At 48.6% G+C, this 21,554-nt stretch overlaps 1 protein-coding gene across 5 annotated transcripts in view; it reads left to right on the forward strand.

Moving 5' to 3' along the window:
• Positions 1 to 21,196, forward strand: part of RALGAPA2 (Ral GTPase activating protein catalytic subunit alpha 2) — a 279,884-nt gene extending 258,688 nt beyond the window's left edge. For 2 of the 5 annotated variants that reach the window (XM_084776127.1, XM_084776128.1), the window contains exons 39-41: positions 408 to 529; positions 14,316 to 14,355; positions 17,898 to 21,196. In XM_084776127.1, the coding sequence (XP_084632253.1) occupies positions 408 to 529; positions 14,316 to 14,320 (127 nt within the window). In that variant the 3' untranslated portion in view covers positions 14,321 to 14,355; positions 17,898 to 21,196. Of the gene's footprint in view, positions 1 to 407; positions 1,768 to 14,315; positions 14,356 to 17,897 lie in introns of those variants that run through there. The other 3 variants (XM_084776126.1, XM_084776129.1, XR_014778094.1) reach the window with 2 other exon arrangements.
• The last annotated feature ends 358 nt before the right edge of the window (positions 21,197 to 21,554 follow it).

Raw genomic sequence — 21,554 nt, forward strand, 5'->3', positions numbered from 1 at the left:
TGAAAGTGTTCACCGCTGTATCACCAGCTCTTACTTGAAGCATCAGGTCCTTGTGTCTTTAGACTGAGAATCTTTGTTGGCCTAGATTGGGAGTGAAGCGGAGGCTGTCACACCAGCCACTGCCACGCTGTTGCAATCACCCACCTCTCCTCTTGCTTAAGTGCGTCTTAGAAATGACATAACCAGTGCTTTGGTACAATCCTGTAACTTTTGGTACACACACATTTATTAATGATGTTACGGTTTAATGTAATGAAGCTAAAAGACAGCTAGCATCTCTCTAGTCTGTGTGACAAACATTTAACTTTCTGGCAAAATGCTAAAGAGTTTCCAAGACGCTTTTTCACACCGAGCGGGGAAAGCCGAGAAACCGCACGTGTGCTTGTCTCCTTAACCGGCCACTGCAGCTACGAAGAGCGGGCTCTGTATCTGGAAGCCATCATTCAGAACCACCGCGAGGTCATGACGTTTGAGGATTTCGCAGCTCAAGTCTTCTCCCCCTCTCCCAGCTACTCCCTCGGTGGATCCGGTGAGTCTGCATTGTGCTCCTCCCTCCCGCTCAGAGGCTTTCGAGTGGCAGACCTACACCTGTTTTTCACAGATAAATGCTTGCAAATTTAAGAAGAACATTCTCCCTCTGAGTCAACTAATGAATTTCAAAAGGAATGATGACATTCGTTTTAATTTGTGTTGTATCCGGGCTGTTCGCTGTGTTCCTTTCTTCAGCTATCCTGTTAACCCTCCAATCTAGCAAGGTTAATGAACTTTTTCTCAATAACGTGCTCCTCCTCCATTCAGGAGTGTGGGCTTCTTGCTGCGCTGGGAATCTGTTGTTTAAAAGCGATGCCCAAATCACTGCATACTTATCAAAAAAAGAGTTCCTCACAGTTGAAGCCGTCGCTACTAATGCTAAATGGGGATAATGCCGCTGAGATACTGAGGTCAGGGATTACTGCTGGAGACGTGGAAGGCCAGTGTCCCCAGGCCGGTCATTACTGAGCGCCCCGTGCATAGTGCTCTCTGGAGTGGTTGGTGTCGTGCGGACAAGCCACCGCCACCGGCCAGAGCAGCACCTGGTGTGCAGCTTTTTAGAAAACGCCTTATAATGCTTTTCATTTAGTAGGCAAGTAGAATTGCAGAATTGTCCATGGATTTCCTTGTTTTTAGGCACATACTATTTTTATATAATAGTTTGAAAAAAAATAAGTGCTGCCACTTAAAATGTTGATATGATTATTATGGGTTTTTTTTTTCAAAGAATCAAAATATTACTTGTGAATTTCTGCATGCTGTTACAGATTAATTACCTGTCAGAGAGTAAGTGGGATATTTAGTCTCCGGCATATTGAAATTCCCAGTGAAGGGCTTCCTTCGCCTTCCCTTGTTTCAGCATAGCTATAAGGACGCTTAATAGATTTCTAGCCTGTGTTAATTGCTTCTGAACACAGCCTTGCTTCTCCTTTGCTGACTTGTTAACAAATATCTTACACACGGAGTGAAAAAAAATTAAATTCAGTGAAATAAATCACTTACAAATAAAATCAGCCATGCGTCACTGTTTAACATCGCTGGCTTCAGTCCACGCCTCTTGGAGCTTTGTCGGGAGATAAGAGAGAGAGGCTCTAGCACAGCGAGCCAGGACAGCAGGCAGAAGGCTGGAGAGATAAGCAGGCTGGCCAAGGTGCGGAGCCCATTTACATAATCACGCCTCTGCTTCCTGGTGAGGCGAGAGAAACACAGGCATGGCCTCTATTGATCTTTGTTGAACTGGGATACTGAGCAACATGAGAAAAGCTTATAACTTAAAGCTTTGATTAATGTTTCTTACATTAAAAAAAATAGAACAGCTGTGAATTGAATTCTTTTATACACTCTGCCAGCATTCTATCTAAGACAAGAAAAAAAAATCTGTTTCAAGGGAAATGAAGATTTCATACGCAGTCTGGCTAGAGGTTTAAAATTGTGTCTAATTTTTCAGTGAAAGAACACGAGGAATCCGCTGCAGGCTAATGCTTTAGAGCTCGGTTCAGCCTCTTCTCATCCTTTGGAGACACTGGGGCTTCTTTTTTTTCAGTGCAGGTTTTTGTTTTTGCTTTGCTTGGTTTTGTTTTGTTTTGTTTTGTTTTTTAACTTTTAAGAAAACATTTTATTTTTAAAATATAAAAGAAAAAATGAGATAATAGCTAAATGTTTTTATTTCTTAACCTTTGTATTTTTAAGGTTGATGATTATCGATGTTATTGAAACAATAGTGGGTATTGTTTTCTATGTATATTTTAGCCTCTGAATAAGTAAAGTTCATAATTATTTAATCAGTTCAGAATAGCTTAAGTGAGACTATAGGAGCATTTGGATTTCTGTGACTGCTTAGGAGAGGGTGACCAATAGGGGTTTTCTTTTCTTTTCTTTTCTTTTCTTTTAATTACTTAATAAAAATTCTGACAGCTTCTTGGGACAGGCAATAGAACTTTTATACCTGGAGCAAGAAACCATATATAGCACACAAAAACAAATGTGGTTTGTCGTTATCTCAGATCAGCATGAGCACCATATTTTGTGGTGTTCACAGCTTCCACCTGCCCTTCACAGTGACTAGAAAGAGCTAGAGATAAAGTCTGTCAGAACTGCAGTGTGAGGGCAGTGCAGTGAAAATGGAGTTCCACAGCTCAGTGCCAGACGCCTTCTCAGAGCTGCGTTCTTCCTGGCTATGTGTAGACCTCACTTCGAGAGAGTTCCCTGCTCCTGCTTCTACTCCCTCAGAAGACAACACTTTTCACTTTTATTTTCTTGCAACAAGCACAGTCAAACCCAGATGAGCCCAGGCCAGCCAACTTACACTCAGAGACTGAGACAAAGTCTGCTCTTCCAGGCAACAGACCGACTGGAGACATTGACCTTGAACAGCTCAAACTCCCACAGTGCACACAGGGCCATCGATGTCATCAAAGCAGGGCATAGGGCTCCTTATACACATACGCACAGACTTCCCTAGCCTTTGTTTGTACCCTTCATGCAAAGGTGCAATCTGTTTTTGTTTTTGTTTTTTGAGACAGAGTTTCTCTGTGTAGCCTTGGCTGTCCTGGACTTGCTTTGTAGACCAGGCTGGCCTCGAACTCACAGCGATCCGCCTGCCTCTGCCTCCCGAGTGCTGGGATTAAAGGCATGCGCCACCACGCCTGGCTACAGTCTTTAAGGAAGATGCTTGCACTGTGTCGCATAACACAGCCAGAAGGTAGCATACAGTCCCACTGTAGAGAGATGTTCCAGGTGAGCCTGACCCGAGTCTGCTGGTAGGAAATGCCTGTGCCTCTCACACCCTCTGACCAGAGCACATCTGTCCATGCTGCACCGTGAGTTCTGAATAGGGACACAGGCTTCATCTGTAAGAGTTCAGTTTCTGTCACCGGCTTTGAAAAGAGGATTCATCTCCCAATCAGAAATGCTAGTGTAAGGCAGCCCCCTTGTATCAGTTGCGTCTATTGCTTGAATTAATAATACTCGTTGTGAAAGGTATTTGGGTGGCTTTTTCACCTAGCCCTGCCTACAGTTTGCCATTTGGCCCTTCCTCTATTGAGAAACAAAAAGATAGCCAATATTGGCATGTATGTTTTATGCTCGCATATTTATGTGTGCTTAACCCACACAGCTCTGGGAGTAGAGGACTAAGTTTGTGTTGTCATGTTATCAAGAAGAGAGAGCAGCCGAGAAGCCCCTGAAGGGTTAACTGGAGTGGGCACCCTCGAGTGCTGGGGAGGGGCTGATGTAATCGCTGCCGCTCACAGCCAAGTGCATCTGTTCACCATGAGGTCACTCTTCTGCATGCTAATGACTTGGAGAATCCAGTCTGATGTTTGACATTATCCAAAGGGATATAGTGTAAATCTTTACCTTTGGGAACTGCTCTTACCAAACAAAAAGGGGGAAAGAAACTTGTTTGGACTTGCATGGGGGGTTTCCTTGTTGCTAAGGGATTTTTTTTTGGTTTTTGGGGGGGCAGGGGCGGGGACAGCGTGCCTCCCTGAAGCTGCTCTGAAGCTTGTGAAAAGTCTTGGAAGAGTCCACTTGTGTCTGTTGATAAGTGAATCCCAAAACAACTATTATGCTCCCAGCTAGCAGTTTGGCAGTGGAGGGCAGCAGGTCTGTCTCCTGTAATACCTAACGTTAAGAATTAAGAAATCAGAAGTTGGTGGTAATATGTTTTTATTCTGAGGAATGTATAAAACCAAGTTCAAGGAAATTTGTTCTTGGTATCCCTGGATTGGCGGGTGTTTGCTTGACATGCCAACACTGTTGATGGCTCCTGCCCACTTCAATACTGCTACAGAGAGCCAGCAGAGGGAGCACAGGTCTTTGTTTATTTGTTAGCCTCAAAATCACAGCCTTTGATTTCTCCAAGACAGGGTCAGTAGTGCTTTCTCCTTCAGGTGAGGTTGCGAAAGCTCTGGGATGTAAAGCAAGTGGCAGAAAATGTGTCACCCCGACTTTGATCCACTATCTGCTGCTTGAATGTAGGTCATATTGGGGCTTAAACCAGATTAGTCTGGGTCAGTCTTAAGATGCTGCTACCGCCCAAAGCTGCAAACTTTCCTCTTCCTCAAATGTCTGTTTGAGTGGCCTCTTGGAAAGGAGTATTGTGTTCATCTGCCTCATAGGATAGACGTTTGCCATTCTTTTCTGTTGCTTACTACAACAGCTTTGACACTGCACCAGAGACCATAACCTGGGCCATCAGGGCCATTTGGTGGCAGCCAGTGGAATCAATTGGCAAAGCCTCGGACAGTGCATCTTGTCACACCTTAGTCCCAAAGGGAATCTGGGATGCAGATGCTGCACTGACTGGCTCTGTAGTTCCCTGGCCTTTTCCCCAAGGTGTGAACTCTGCCGGCTTCCCCTGGTTGAGGCCGCCATGCATGTGTGCTCACTGTCATGTGTGCATGTGTGCATCTGCCAGGCTTATCACTCTGCATACAGATCCTGGAAGGAATGCTTTACTGGGCAGTTAATTATCATGTTAGCCCCCAGAAACCGACAGGTAAACCCCGGCCCTGATCCAACAAGCGGTTCGTGCTGACTGGAAGGGAAATCCCACTGTGTATCCACTAAGCGTTCATTCTTTTCCTCAGTCTTCCTCCCTCCGTCCCTGCTAAAATGGTCTTAGTCAGGCTTAGATTGATAGCACAGCTTACACGTGTGCTTCTTATGTATTTAGCTTGATCATAGCTTAGGGAAACCAGCAAAGAACATCATAGAATGTGGAGGTAGAAGGGACTCCAGGGAATATCAAGTCTAGCCTTTTCTTAATAACTAAGCTGACGCATAAACCATGAATGAACAACCAAAGATTGCTGACAAGTTGGACAGCATAGCCCTGACCACCCCTGACCACCCCAGTCCACACATGGGCACGCCAGCCCAGCACCTGCCCTGTGGTGATAGTCCCGTAAATTATGCAGTAGTGGCTGGTTTGTTTTTTATATTAAAGCCCAGGATTAAATTTGAGAGTTTCATATAGAGAACCCAGAAGTTTTCCTTATATATAAGTTCTCTTGTGTCGGCATCTACTCCAGAGCTCACAGCCAGCCCATCTCACACCCTCAGCATGCCTGGCTCTTCCTGGCCAAAGTATCCTGTAAACAGGTAACTGCCCCCATCCCAACAATCCATCTGGCCCAAGCCCAGATCCCTTCCACAATGCCAGCTCAGTTCTTACCCATTTGGCTTTTGTTTTGTAACTTACAGATGTGTTCCTGGAAAGGTGAGAAGATGCTGGTAGAAAGTTCTTGACCACTTTTAATCTTATCACCCACACCCAGCTTGGCTCCTCCTTGGAACCACTGTATTTTCAGTGTGATCAACTTACAATGGATTTATATAACTCTTACAAGTACAGGAGCATCTATGCTTCTGTCTCGGATTTTTTTTTAGCACATGTAATGTGTGTGTGTGTGTGTGTGTGTGTGTGTGTGCGTGCGTGCGTGCGTGCGTGTGTGTGTGTGTGTGTGTGTGTGTATCCAAAGTGGGCTATATGTTCCTTAAAGTGTAATGCATGTCACTTTTTTCTCACATTGTGACAGGAAAAATATGGTAAAGCAGGGCAGAGAGGCGTCATGCTGTTGCTTTAAGCGGTACAGGTGTGTCTCCAGACCACAGATGTGTTGGGTGTGATGCAAGATGCAGAGCAAACACCTATAATTACGTCTCATCTGCCTTCTCCTTTCTCGATCTCTTAGGAAAAGTGGGTCAGTGACAAGCAATGCGGTCAAAGCCTGGTGTGGGGAGAGAGGGGAAGCCAGAGCCGGGTTAACCCTGAGGCTGGGGAGTGCAGTTCTGAGTAAGTGACACTTACAAGCACTCTTGTAAGTGCTGCTGAGGGTCTGAGAGAGAACGCTCTGTGGCCTCGGTTGTCACTCCACCTTGCTTGTGCTTATTCATCCCGATACCCTTTTAACACTCTGTTACTCTCCTCCTGTTGCTCTGGGAAACGAGCAGAGGTGAGACATTTTTTTCCATTCGGTCAGCTAGAATGTGATGCTGTAGCCCGTCAGATGGAACATCTCTGAGATGGCCCTGCCTTCCAAAGGCTGCTGCCACTGAGCAGACAGCTGAAGGGTACACACAAGGTTCTGGGAATCTCGGGAGGGCCTGTGGCTCTCATTTTGTGGAGAGTGAAGTTGAAGAGAGAAAGAAGATATTCATGAAGAATCTGTGTCCAAAAAAAGGGAAAAAAAAATCCTAGGTAGTTAGTGCAAAATGTGACTACAAGTAAAAATGACCCTGCTGGCTAGTGACACTGAGACTCCCCTGAGATGGGCTGGGCCGTCTGTCTTGTGGTCCTGGAGCTTGTGAGCAGAAGTTTGCCTCCTGTGTCCTGCAGTGTCCACTCATCATCCAGCGTTTACCTCTGCTGGCTAAGACCTAGGATGCCTGAGAACTAAAAAGCCCTTCCACGTGACCAGGACAGACTGAGTGGACTGGGAAGAGCCTTTCAGACACACGTGGGCCCTCCAGACCCTGGTCATAGATGCCAAGGATGGGAAGGGAGCTGGCAGGTTAGATTGGTGCCGAGCTTCTGCCGTTGAAAGCACCTCTGAGCGCCTGCTCCCTGTGAGATACTGTAGTCAGTCAATCACACTTTCCTGGCCTTCCAGGGTTTTATGCGCAGGTGGCATCTCTTTCCCGCCTAACTGTTAATTATGGCTCTGGGGGACACTGGAGCACTTACCAAGGGATGGCCAGCAGCTATCAAGAATCTTTCTCAGACAGGGTTTTGGAAATGAGTTGTAATTAAAGCTCATTCAAAATAACCTTTAGAGTTTGAGAGGAGCCCAAGGTTTGGAGCACCCCAGGCTCACTTCCTTTGTGAATGGCAGTTGTGGCCTTTATGTCACTCTGGCCTCGCAGGTGGTCCATGTGCAGCCTTAGCAGCCAGAGCTTCCTGGAAGACTCTGATTCTGCTCGGATTTCCACTTAGCAAAGAGCAAACTAAAGCAAGGCCAAGCGAAGCTCTTGTGCTGGCACTGCAGTGTGCTGTTGGATGGAAGGAGTGTTTTGTGCTACCCTTCGCAGGGACACTTGGGTGACGCCGGGGAGGGTTGGGCAGGGGAACCCTGTAAATTTGCTCTTAAAGCCCCACAAAAGGCTGAGTGGGGAGAAAAGTTGTTTTGTTTGTTTTTTGTTTTGTTTTGAAAATGGGAAACATGCCCATCAATATTGTAAGAGGATGGATAAGTAGAAGGGAAGGAGAGAGAATTTACAGCATTAATATGGCCAACATTGAGTCCTTGGCATATAAGAAGGTTTACAGCGTTATGTAGAAAAAGAATAACCAAAAGCCTGTTTTCCCACCACTTTAAGAATATAAAATGATAAAATCCCAGGTGAACTCCACCTGCCAGTATGTCCCCTGCCCCCACCCGCCTCCTGACATGCTGGAGGCCACCGTGAGGTACTGAAATTCTGGATCCATAGAAGTAGGCAGATCAGAAAGATGCCTGCCTTGCCTTCCTTGAGGCTGCCTCCCCAATGGAGGAGAAAGAATCAGCCATCAGGACCTCCCTGATGCTAAGCATGAAAAGACAATGGAAGACAGAGGGCAAGGGAGTGTACTGAGAAAAACTAATCCAGTGCGGAGGTGAACGTTAAAACAGGCCCCATGCTCACCGGCCCCTCCACGTGGACCCTGCTTCTCCACAATTGATGGCTTCTGGGGCGGGGGGGGGGGGAGAGGATAGTTGGGGGGCGTAGAGGTAGAGAAAGATTCGCCTTCCCTTGGGGGCCTAGCCACAAGGAGTTTGACCATGCTCCAGGGGGTATATAGCTAACACAAGATGGACTTGTTTCTTTGGGTTTTGTTTATTTCTTCTTCCTTTTTTGGAGGGTCATGAGAGAGAGGAGTGGGAGGTGAGTGCAGTCGGGGTACATCATGTAAGATTCCCACATTATCAAGAAAATGGTGGTGGGGGGGCGTGTGCCACTGAGGGAGACTCTAGAAGGAGCTGAGGGAGTGGGCCACATGTGGAAGCCAGGCAGGGAGCAGCCAGGGGAACCCTCATGGGTAGGAGCCCTCTCCACACTAGCGGGAGTAGAGACGGGCTGGGAAGAGTGCGGCCAGCAGCGGATGGACACTCAGCTCAGAGCCGCCCTGCAGGCACAGGGGAGGGGCAGCTACTGGAGAGGCTGGGCAGCGCAGTATGATCACAGTTTGAAAGGCTCAGTCTGGCGTCTGTGGAAGCAGGGACAAGTTTGGTGAGACCTTATTCACTGCATCATCACCTGCACACAGCAGGCCTGCGCTACTGTGACTGACAGTCGAAGGCCTTGACAATACATAGACATCCCTCCTGAAAATCTGCTACGGTGCTCGGTGCCCCACACCATAGTACCATGGAGCACAGTCCTTCACCTTGGCTACCCAGGTGAAAGGAATATGGGGACACCTGTCTTTGCAATGCAAGGTGTTGCAGGTGGAGGAAGGTGAGCGCAGGGCAGGTAAGATTTTGATCTGAAGGCACTCACCTCACTCTGGCCTTGAAGAGCTATAGAAACAGCTGTTCCCAGCACACAGAAAATCAATGACTGAGTGACCTGGAAGAACAGCGATGTAAGGTCAAGATTCCTGCAGTCCTGTCTCACTCAGAAAGCCTCGAGGGGTGGTGAGACCAAGATGAGAGGACCCTTGGAGCCCAGGAGTTCAAGGCCAGCCTGGGGAGTGCAGCTTGACCCCTTCTCAGAGCAGTAGGTAAAGGTCTGCCGGACAGCCCCCTGACTTCATCAGCTGTTTACAACAGGCCATTTCTGTGCATTGTGCACCTTGCCCACCATTTACCCTCGTGAGGAAGGTTTATCTCCTTGGCAGGTGAAGGCCTGAGGAGGGAGGTGTCCTTACACCATGTGTCTGCCTGGTCATGAGAGGATCTGGGCTTCGCACAGGACTCACTCTCTGGCCCATTCAGGGTCCCTGCCTTTGGGTGCCCACTGTGTTGGAAACAATCCACAGGCATAGACAGGTGACTGAGGGGGGGGGTAATGGGGGGGACCCTTTTAGTCTACCAAAAGCAAAACATTCCCCTCAAGCGAATTTGTTGGATTTGTGGCCAGGGCAACTTGTGGTGTGAGTGGCAAAGGCTCTCTCTCCTACATTGGCCCAGACAATGTGAAAGTTAACTAACATGAGCCAATTATTGTCCTCCAAACTTCAAGGGTGTGTACGGCAAGAGCCCCAGGAGAGAAAGCCTTGCTCCGGGGCCCACATGCCTCCTGGCTGTCTAAAGAGGACAGGAGCGTTTTGCTTGTTTGCTCATTTGCTTGGGTGCTAGGAGTTGAGACTGAGGACTCACACACTTTGAATAGGTAACTGGTCACAGGGCCATAGCCCCAGTACCATCCCCACCCCCAAGGGACTATTTCTATCAATAAAACTACCAAGGAGTTTCATCACTTGTTTGTCTCCTTGGATACTTCGGGACATGCTAGAGCACACAGTCGTTCCCCCCCCCCCCCCCGCCCCAGAAAAGTCCATAGACTTACCTGCCACTTTTTTTTAAGCTGATGCCTATCAAGGAACTAATAAAGTCCTGAGTGATGGACACACCAAACCCAGGGAGCACAGAGACAGAACACTCCTAGCCCCTCCCTAAATAGTTCCCCCTCACCACCACTTGAGGGTTAGGGGAGTGATGAGACAGGGTCTCTCTGTGTAGCCTTGACTGTACTAGACTCACTTTGTAGACCAGGCTGGCCTTGAACTCACAGTGATCCGCCTGCCTCTGCCTCCCGAGTGCTGGGATTAAAGAGAGCTGAACTCAGGGTACAGGACACCTTGGAGCCAGCCTTGGCCACTAGAAGTAGCGTGTTAGCTGCAGAAAGTGTGCTTGCTTTGAGGGTGGCTCAGTTCAGGAGGCGTGCGTGACATCCACATGGCCTCACCACCGCCTGTCCCCTCCCTCCAGGGCCCACAGGTGCGTTTCCTCCCCGAACCTTGAAGTCATTCTTGGATTTCTCAGATGCTATTTGTCCCGTTCTGCCTTTTAAAAATAATTGTGTGGGTGGGGTGGATATAGGTCAGTGGTAAAGACCTGACCACTGTGCACAAGGCCCTGGCTTCAATCTCCACCATCACAAAGGAAAAAAAGAAAACTTTAAAAAAAAAAAGTTGTATTGAGTTATAATTCCCACATCATGCAAATCATGTAATTAAAGTAGACATTTGATACTTTTAGTATTCTCATAGATTTTACAACTACCTCCATAGTCTAATTCTAGAATATTTCATTTCCACTCATAGTCAGTCTTCCTTCCTTCCACAAACGCTACCCCCAGTCCTGAGAAACCACCACTGCACCTTCCCTTCTATGCCTCTGTATACCCTAGACATCTCGTGTATGGACCAAACAGCATTATGATTAGACTTCTTTCACGTAGCATGTTTCCAAAGTTCACTTATGCTGTGGTACTCATTACATTTTTCAATGTTATTTTAATAGCATAATTATACTTTGATAATTTCATGCATTAAAAGGTGTAACTTAGTCATAGTTCCTAAGTTCACGTAATAGTTGGGCAAAAGGAAAGGTGCCAGCAAAGTTTTTCTTTGTACATTGCAGTACCAAGTCCACCCTGGCTTCCCTAGCTCCACCTTCATGTCTTCTTTTCTATATCCCACTAAACTGAGTTAGTGCCACCCGTGTGTGTACATGGGTACAGGACCATCCGCTGAAGGAAGCATGGGGTCTCTCCCAGTGTCTGTGCCCTAGGGAAGAGTGATTCTTCCTCCTTTTTGGAGGCTTTTCAATTTGCCAAAAGATGCTTCATCATCCATCATCAGTTGATGGACATTTAGGCTCTTGAAAATAGCACTACTTTAATAGCCATGCCCTGTGTAGCCAAGTTGAGAAAACTGCCAGCCTCCCTCATGGCTACAGTGCAGCCATCTGTATGCTTTGAGATGCTGAAGAGGCCCGGACACCTTCTCCACTGTGGCATAACCAGTAAGTTGGCACTAAACTACTAATTTTCGATCTGTAACTTAGTCATACTTCTTCCTAAGTTCACATAATCGTTGGGTAAAAGGAAAAGTGCCAGCAAAGTTTGTCTTAATGTCCCAACTGTTCACTAAGGCCCTGCACAAGTGTGCCTGCTCACAGTGCACAATGCGGGTGCTTTCTTCGTCCCTCCATGCTTGTTGGTCCAGCTGTCCTGGCTTTCTGCTTTAGAACCAAAGTTGATGGGCAAGACCAGCAACCAAGCAGAGGAAGCCAACTCCAGTGCCAGGGCTGGAGCCAGAACATAGCCACTGCTGCTGGATTGGAAACGCTGGAAGCCATCCTTGGCCATTTGGAAATGTTAATTAGGCTGGCAAATCCCCACCGGCCTTGGGTCGCCAGTGTTGAGTTGCGTGTGCAGGCTTTCCCATCCACTGCCTGCACCTGTTCCCTTCTTCACAGCCCTTCCAAGGGTTCTGAATAACCCCCCCCACCCCCCCTACCCCCCCTGCCCCCCCCACCCCCCGTCAGCGCTCGGATCCCCTCTGCCTGCCTTCCCGCTGGGAGAATAGTTAGCACTTGCCTAAAGCTGGAGCCCTGTCCAGCCTTTCTCCCTCACCCACGCCAACTCTCAAACTCATTCTCTTTCCTAATTATCTTGAACCAGTTAATCATTTCCACACTGACTGTTCAGCAGCAAGAAGACGGGGAGAGACAGCACGTTTCTTGTCTGCCCTGGCCTGCATTTACCCCAGGGGTCAGCACTGGGCAGCAGGCTTTCCTCGGAGATGGAAAACTTGCTTCAAACCGCACTCCTTTGCAGCTGGAGGGATCAGGCCCTAGGAAGACCCACACTCTCTCAGATAGCATCTCTAGATAGCATCTCTAGATAGCATCTCTAGGCAGAATACATATCTCCACCCATATTTATTATTTCCTGAATTAAAAACGTGTTGATATCCAGAATATCAAGGAAGTCACATAACACAAAAAGTAAAAACACTTCTCTGAAAATGGCCTCTGGGTTCTCCAGGCTCACACTCTTGTGCATGAGCTGCCAGTTGGCCGCAGCGGGGCCGGTTAGTGTGGTAAGGTAGACTGTGAAGGGGTCTCTGCAGACGCTCCGACATGGAAAGGAACTGGCTGCTGATTTCCCAGCACCACTAATGTCCAGACATGGCTTCTTATTCAAGACACACTGTAACCCTGCAGTACAGTCTCTCAAATCACCATGGAGCCTCTCAAAACTTTTGTTTCCTAACTTGCCCTCCACCTTAGGACACCACAGAAATATGTGTGCCTGTTTATTTGTGTGCTTTACCTCCCCCACCATCTGCTGCAGCCACAAAAGCAAGGGGTTTTGTCTGCTGTGTCCATTGCTACAGCCTGTAATGGTACTCAGATCATGTCTGGTGTCCAATTGATGAAAAGAAAGATGGGGGAAAAATCATATTGGGGCCTCTTCCCTCGCAGGCATCATGTGCCTCCCAGAATCCTTTCATCTCCAAGCTCAGTGCTCTCTCTTCTAGACCCTTCAGTAGTGTATATGCTAACCCTTGGGATTGTACTATGAAGCTACAGCCTATTCCCTGGTCCCAGCAACTGAGAGTCACCCTTCAGGAATACTCCTTGCGTGTCAAGAGCAGGTGACATCTGAGCCTTGTGGAATAATCAAGGCAGCCTCCAACTGTCTCCGCCTGTGCAGCTCCTTAACTCAACCATGGATTGGCAGTTACTGAGATAGTCTTTGTGGGCCGGCACACCACACCAGGCTGTGTCTGGGGACCCTCAGGAGAGGAGCAAACTGGTCCTCATCAGCAATTACAAACAAGTCTTCCATTGTTAGCGCGCCATCTGCTTTCTGGGTTTCCACCAATCAAGGGCCTGTATGCACAGCTTAACCAGGGCCGAGGGGGCTGCAGGAGAGTGAGATCAAGGAGCCCTTCATAAAGAGCCTTTTCTCACACGGGAGAGCATCAGGGGCACAGCATTCTGGAAACCTGAGGCTCTTCCACTCAAGGTAGGCCCATGCACACGGAAGTGCTCTCTGTTAGATGAAACAGAGCCGTGCAGTATGGCACACTGGGAAAATAATAAACCTAATAATTACATTATCATCTAAGCACCCACTGGCTCTGTTACCCACAGTCAGCCCAGACAGAGTTTCTCATGTCTTCTCAAGGAGAAGGAGCCAAGTTCATAGTAGGACAAGGAAGTGCCACTTGGTCACCAGGACCAGACCAGGTTATGGATCCCGGCTTCCAGCCCCAAGTGCTCTGTGAGGAGCCGAGTTTTCATCAATAGGTTGGAAAATACAACTTCACAGAAGAATGTTCACTTCAGAGAGACAGAACAGAAAGAACTCCCAAGTGGTGGAAGAAAGTCCCTGGTCACGGCACCAACCCTGGCAGACGATATCAGCAGAGAGCCAGTGTTTATAATTGTGGCAGTGCGTACAACGTTTTGTGTCGCTGCTGATGTCCACACTCGATAGGAACCCAAGAGAGTTGGGGAGCGCTCTGAAAGCAAGAACAGGGAAAGTGTGGGGAGTGAGATGGTGAGGAGGGGTGAGAGGGGCCTGGCAGGAAGGACGGAGAGCCTAGGTCTTCCCTCGGGCCTGGATGCATCTACTCATTTGTGAACACGGCAGCAGCTAGTATTCAGTCAGTCAAGTAAGTATTCAAGTGAACCTTCAGGAATGATGCTCGAGACTTTAGGACTAGGGCAACTAGGGGTGGGCATGGGTTACATGTGTAATCAGCTGTGTCATTATCAGGCTCAGCTGTGGAGGTGCCATCCTCCCAGTCACTGAACTTTTATCTTTTCTCCCTTCAGAATAAAATACACAATGGCTTCATTACGATGCTTGAGCAAGGTAAGACTAACACTTTGGTGGGTCCCCACCCCCACCCCTGCCACGCCCTGCTTTTCAGGAAGAGCATCTGTTGACTAACACTTTACATGTCCGCTCTCCTCCTTGGGACTCAGCCTTGCCTGCCTCCTGTCTCCTCCCAAGGGGCTCTGCCCACTCTCCTGCCCCTACATGTCTGTGCTGCCTGTGGAGCCCAGCTTTGCCTGCCTTTCTTCTGCAAGTACACTCTGGGTGGAATCTGACACCAGCACCTGCCATCGTGGAAAATGTCTTTGTCGCCTCTCCTTTGTGTGGGGGCTGCAGGGAGCCATGGGCACAGGGCAGGCCCCCGCCCCCTTCTTTTTTGTTGTTGTTGGCCCCCCAAGCCTGGAGAAGCAGGGTGTGGAGATGAGCCCATAAGATGAGGCGCGTGCTGGCCTGGCCTTTGACTGCTTGCCTCAGCAGAGGCCACCGAAGGCCTCCACACAGGGAGGGCGGGTCGTCAAGGAAGGCTGCTGAATAGAGGAGCAGCTGGAGGAAGAAAGGCAGACAAAAGCTTGGGCAAGTGCAGAGTGCGGCAAACCCCTGGATCCACAGGCTAGGACACAGAGAACAAGCTGAGATGGCAGGTGTGGCCTCCCAGCTTGACCTTTCTGTCCTGGGTCTGGAAGCCTGACCCAGCACAGATAGCTCAGATGGCCGGCCGCCTCTACTGCAGGACCGGGTAACGGCTCTCCACTACCGCCTGGCTGTACTGGCTCACTGGTTCACAGACAGGAGAGGCTTGGATAGTAGCTATGGTAAACCCACTCAAAAGAGAAAGCTGTCCTTTATTAGCCATGTTCCTATGATGGTCCCAGTGCAAATAAAAGGAGCTTTTCCAGGACACCTCCATAAACTAGCAAGCTGCCATACTTGCTGACTCCATGTGCAGCAGGCCACCACAGCGATGCAGTCCATTAACCCAGCTGCGCCTTCTCATCTTCTCGGCCATGGCTTTGGACAGGTCCCAGTAGTATCCCCAACTGAGCTAACCTACATCAGCCTCAGTGGTGACAGGATCTTCAGAACATAAGTGCTCTAGTCAGGAAGGGCTGAGACGGAGTGTAAGGTCCCTTTCCAGTAGGAGTTTCAGGGCAAGGGCTTATGTTTACAGGCTCCTCTCCCATGTAATCCTGCACTTGCCCTGGCAGAGGTAAAATGGAGCCCAAATGGCCTTTGAATAGGCCCAGCTTCCATCGCAAGCAGAGGACAAGCTGGGGCAGCACTGTCAGCAGTTCGCAAGTACAGTCACCGTGGCCGGGCATGGTGGTGCACACCTTTAATCCCAGCACTCAGGAGGCAGAGGCAGGTGGATCACTGTGAGTTTGAGGCCAGCCTGGTCTACAAAGTGAGTCTAGGACAGCCAGGGCTACACAGAGAAACCCTGTCTTGAAAAAACAAAAAAAAGAAAAAAAAAAGGATAGTAACTGTGTGCAGGAGGCAGCCCTTATGCTTTGTGCCCACCTATCTGTTCTGCAGCTACTGCATCCATCCATCTTAGGGCACAGTGGGCACAGGGCAACCATTGCAGGATAAAGGGTGCCAGCAGAAAGCCAAGGACTGAAGGAATGCGTGAGCCATGGGTGTACTGGGTCCTGTGTGGCTTTGCTCCCTGCCTGGGTGAACAGGGTCTCTGCCTTTAGGAGTACAGACTCCGTGCTGGCTCAGGTTCACTCAGTGGGACAGTTGGCACATCTGTCCAAGAACTCAAGCTGTGACCCTCTGTCCTTCTTGTCTTCCCTGGTAAAAGGGGATCTGGGTTCAGCTAAAACGTTTGCCTTCTGACCCAACATTAGCAATGCTTCGCTCCTTTGTCTGATATCTTTAAACATTCATTGACCTGATCTTTTTTTTTTTTTTTTTTTTTTTTTTTTTGCTTCTTAATCCCAACTGATCTTATCAGAGTGGGTGGGTGGCATTTCAAACCGGACTACTCTCTGAGGTTCAGTCAGGTTTGTTTCCCCAATTGCCCTTTACCCCTGAGCAAAATGTTCCTGCCGACTCCCAGCAACTAGGAGATGGAAAGATGTCCTTAAAAACCTGATCTTGGGAGGGGGGCAGGCTAGAGAGATACTCAGCAGTTAAGAGCACTGGCCGCTCTTCCAAAAGACCAGGGCTCAATTCTCAGCGCCCACATGGCAGCTCACAACTGTCTGTAACTATGGGCACCAAATGGCACACAGACATATATGTAGGCAAAACAAATACACATGTGAAAACAACACTGGCCTTTGCATGGCCAAGTCTAGCTGGGCTGCCTTTGTTTAAAGCAACTTGGGTTTTGTTTTTTGTTTTTTGTTTTTTGTTTTTTGTTTGTTTGGTTTTTTTTTTTGGTTTTTTTTTTGGTTTTTTTTGCAGTGCTAGACTCAGGGCTTCATGCATGCTAAGCAAGTGTTCTTCTACTGAGCTTACCCAACCCTTAGTAGCCTGTTTCTGAAGAGGAAAACAATAGGAGATGGGCCGGAGACCTCTGTCTGCCAGCCTCATGGAGCTTGGAAGGGAGGGAGAGTGAAATCCTGTCCGTGGAATCTGAAAGTGAAAAACCAGAGTGCATGGGACAGACTGTCTCCACAGGTCAAGGGAACTTGTCAGTATTGATTTCAGGAGCTCTTCCCCAGAGTGGATAAGGCAAGGTCTGAAGACATTCAATAAACAAGCTAATAAATAAACAAATAAAAAAGCATAAACAAGAGAACCCAAATAAATTCATTTCAAACACCGGTAGTGACAATTTCCAAGGCCATAGACCTAGCAAAGCCCGTAGGGAGGAGGCTCTAGGAGTTCTGCTTTTGAGGTTTGTTCTAGGCAGAGGCCACTCAGGGAAGCTTAGAGCATTTAAAAATATATTACAAGGGGAAGGGTGATGAAATGGTCCTCTTGTTCACAGGGTGGCCCTCCGGGAGACCAGACGACACCGCAACAGTGGCCGAGTGTTGCAGCAGGCATTCTTGTGCTCCTCTGAGCTCCCAGACAGCCACCCTGGGGAAGAGAAGAGTACAGAGCTGCGAGTTTTAATTTTATTCCTTGTTCCCTCTAGTGCTAAATAGCTGCATGCTCATCTGGACTCATTCAGACAAGCAATTTAAGGCATGACCTCTAGTCCTAGGCCCTTTAGGGAGTAACTAAGTAGTAACTCATGTGAACCAGCAATATGTAAACATGCTCAGATCCCAGGAAGGCAGCAGGGGATTGACCGCGCAGGCCCCTTTGTGGTTCCCACCCTGCTCTGCTGCAGTCTGGGGTCCCTCCCTTCATTCTTTACTTCTATACCAGCCAGAAAGGCTGATTTTATTTCAAGGAGTAGCAGATTTGTGATTTCTTTCATGTGGTAGAAGAAATCAGGGCAAATACTAAGAGGAGTGGCATGTCTTTATTGATGCATCCAACAAACTCGCGTGAACAGCACACTGTGGGGCAGGGAGGACTTAAGGTCCCTGGCTTCTGAGCGCTGTATATACATCCTTCAGTACACACTAGAGACTCTCACTGGCCTCTGACATAGCCATCCTCTGCTTCCTTTGCAGGCCTCTTGACCTCCAGCCTGAGTATGGACCCTAAGAAAATCCTCCATGTGGAAGAGACAGGCAAGACTCCCCTGATTTTCCCAGAACCCTCAAAGCCGGACTCCAGGAAACTGCTACTGTGCCACCACACGCAGCAAGCTGTCCCATTGCTGGAGCCCAGGGTCAGAGGTGACGTAGTTGTGCGGAACCTTCACACGAGGCCCTGTCCCTTTGTTCTGGGCTCTCACCAAACCGTGGGTCTCAGACGAAGAAAAGAAAAAGTTGCCACCAACCAGGAACAATCCTGCTATCATACAGGCAGACGGAGAAGCCTGGAGTCTCTAGGCAGAACACAGTGGCAAAGGTCGGGGCCCACAGGAAAGGGGCACAGGGCACGGGGCTGTACCCCTGAGGTGTTTTCCTTTCATTTATACAGCCAAGCTTGATTCCCAAAAGGGCTGACAAAACAATTGTGTAGTCGTTGGAGGAATTTCCTCCATACTGATTTTGCTAATCCCTATGTTAGGATTTACAGTTTACTCAGAAATGTCGTCATCATGGAAACTGGCTGTCCCCAGGGTCTTTTCCCACAGGTAGTTCCACTTCTGTCACTGAGCCTTTCTCCACCTGGTACCTGAGGCCCGCTGACTAAGAGTCTCCTGACAACACAGAGTTCTGCCAGGTCTTGACAGTGACATTCCCACATAGAGCGATCAGGAGTGTCTAGAAATATGGCACTGTCTACATGAAAGCACCGAGCTGACGGGTAGCATCCCTGCCTCACCCAACTCAGCCCTACCCAGCCCAGCACCACAACATCACACACAAGATCAGTGCCTATTCCAGCTCCTGGGTTGAGCAACATCCCCTTCGTGTGCAGTGACCCTGAGAGCTCACCTGCAGCCTTCCTCCCGCCTGCTGGTCAGAGACCAAGATAGGCCTCAGAAACAGTTCCTGTCACATGAGGTTTAGGGTAACATATTCTAAGCAATAGATTTGACCACTGTGTGTGTGTGTGTGTGTGTGTGTGTGTGTGTGTGTGTGTGTGTGTGTGTGTTGACCTACCTGGCTCCAAGGAAGGTATGTTGTACCTACTAGAGGTGGGAAGGAGGGAAGGAGTTAATGTGTCCCTTGCTGAACATCTTGGACCTTAGAATCTGGCAACTAAGAGTCAATTCACAGGGAAGACCTCTATTGTCCTGCCACCCCAACACACACACACACACACACACACACACACACACACACACACACACACCCTGCCTCAGAGCTCCAGTGTTGCTTCATTCCATGCTCTGCCTAAGAGTGGAACAAAAGCGCAGCACAGGATATCCCTTGCTGCATGATCAGGTTGCATGAGGCCGTTGCCCAGGGCACATATCCAGGGACCCCTTCCCTCAGAGCAGGGGCACAGCTGTAGAGGACAGGCTTGAGGGGCTCTCCCGGCTGTGGCCACCGCGCCACCTCCCTCTGCCCTCTGTCCTTGCACGTTATTGCGAGCCTGCTCAGTCACTCCTTGTCTCACGCTCTGCTTGTCCGTCTCATCAGCATCCATTCTCCCAGAGGAGCCAGCTTCTCACATGGATGTAGAGCTGGTTTGGCTGCTGCCGACCCTGGTAGAGAAAGGGGCAGACCAGACACTAGACTCAGTGTTGCAGTGAGTGGGAATTCAGAAAGTTCTACTCTAGGAGCACCCTCCAACTGCGGGGAGGGCCGGGAGCCGAGCGGGAGGGCCGGGAGCCGAGCAGCCTGCCATCCCTGGCACACAGACAGGAGCCCCAGGAGAGCTGCCTGAAGACCGTAGACGGAGCAGGACAGGACAAAGCAGAAGAAACCCCCAATCCCCGTGTGCTGATTTCTAAGGGCCTAGGATGCTCACTTACTGGGAGCTTAATAGTGATGAAAGAGAAATGAGATGTCACGACATTTCCCATTGTGTCAGTGATACCTTGGATTCTTATCCCACCCACGCCGAGAGCTCGGAGTGTGTGTGTGTGTGTGTGTGTGTGTGTGTGTGTGTGTCTGTCTGTCTGTCTGTCTGTCTGTCTGTCTGTCTGTGTGTTCATGGGTCTTGGATTGGTAATAGCTCTGTTTAGAGACTTGGAGTTAGGTTGAAGACTCTGACAACCATGTTTGGTTGGATTTAGCAGTTCTTGTTATTTGGGGTGGAAAATTTAAATGATCAAGTTTGGTGTTTCCTTTTTACCAGTTAGAAAAGCAAATATTGTGTTTTCATAATAAATGTCTTTTAGTAAAATTGCTGAGGGTCACTCATCCGGTCGAGGCCCTCCAGAGAGCCACTCATCACATTAGTATTAGTAGGTCAGCCATCTGTAATAAAAGTGTCCCTAATTATCCAAAAGTGTGATAAGGCTCCTGCAGGGCCTGGCCAGTGCCCTTACTTCTCTGCTTGCAGATTTCTGGATGTCCATAAAGAGGGAAGCTGATGTTTATAGTCTTGTTGATTAGACTTGTATGCTTTAAAAAATAGTAATCCCACAAGATTACAACTTTTTAAAAATAGCTAGACCTTCAGCAGACCGAAGAAAAGAAATGTAGCCTGGTGTGTGACTTTTACAGGGTCTTCAGCAGCTGAGCCTGCAGCTCTTGGGAGCCCCAGGAGTGGACTCCTACTGCAGTGTGGCTGATTAGTAGGACTCTTAGCCTTATAAAGGGGACCACACAGCTCCAGCCATGCAAACCCTGTCTTCCTCGCTGTCCTCAGGTGTCCCTCCCTTCTCTCCTCTGGCCATGGTAGAGGTTTGACTGATGAGCCTTCTAATCCTTCCTGTGTGTCTTATGTGTAGCTGCATCACTCCACGCCTATGGAAGGGGATGCCACGTTTAAGGGAAGCACCCCAAGAGATAGCCATCCCTGTATTCACACTTAGTTTCTATGTATAGGATGCACACAGCAAGCGAGCATTCCTTTAGTTTCAGGTCCACAGTGTTTAGTATGTGTAAATAGGGGGAAATTTGATAAGAATGATAAATTAAGTTATAGCATGTCACTTGATTGTTTTGAGGTCTCTTGTTATTTAACTTCCCAATGCTGCACAGCTAGGCTGTTCTGAGCTTGGGGTGGGGACCTCAAGCCCCCCCACCCTGGCAGGAGTGTGCGTGTGCACTAGGACGCACTCCACAAGGGTAGCCATGCTGGGAAAACACTCAGCCCCGCGACGGTGCCACTCAACTCCAGCTCACTCTTTCTCCTTCTGATTTACTGTGATGATTTGATGAATTAGAAACACAGCATCTAGGTTCTATGTGTTTCTGACATTCTCATAGTTTGTAAGAAAATAAAAGTTCATCCCACCGTCTAATAAAAAGTTGATTTGCATTTTTTATTGAGCAAAGTTATTGAAAAGCATTCTGCAAACCAAAGCCAGCAAAGGTGCCTGGCATGGCTGAGCATTCAGATTCACGGAGACTCCGCTCCACGGTTCATATTCGGAGTATCCAGCCACTAGGACCTGAGCCTCTGATGACCACAAAGTTAACTTCTCTGCATATGTGCCTCCCCAAGCCCGTGGTCTGCACCTGGGATCACCAACCTTGTCCTTTCGCCATCTTCTCACCTACTCACACCCATCCCTGTCGCTGTGATGACAGAGTGGCCAGTGTGGTCTGCTTCTGCAGCTGGCATTAAGCCTCACAGGGACCTTTGCCCCCTACTTT

Source organism: Acomys minous, assembly GCF_964271855.1.
Source record: "Acomys minous genome assembly, chromosome: 3".
NCBI lineage: Eukaryota > Metazoa > Chordata > Mammalia > Rodentia > Muridae > Acomys > Acomys minous.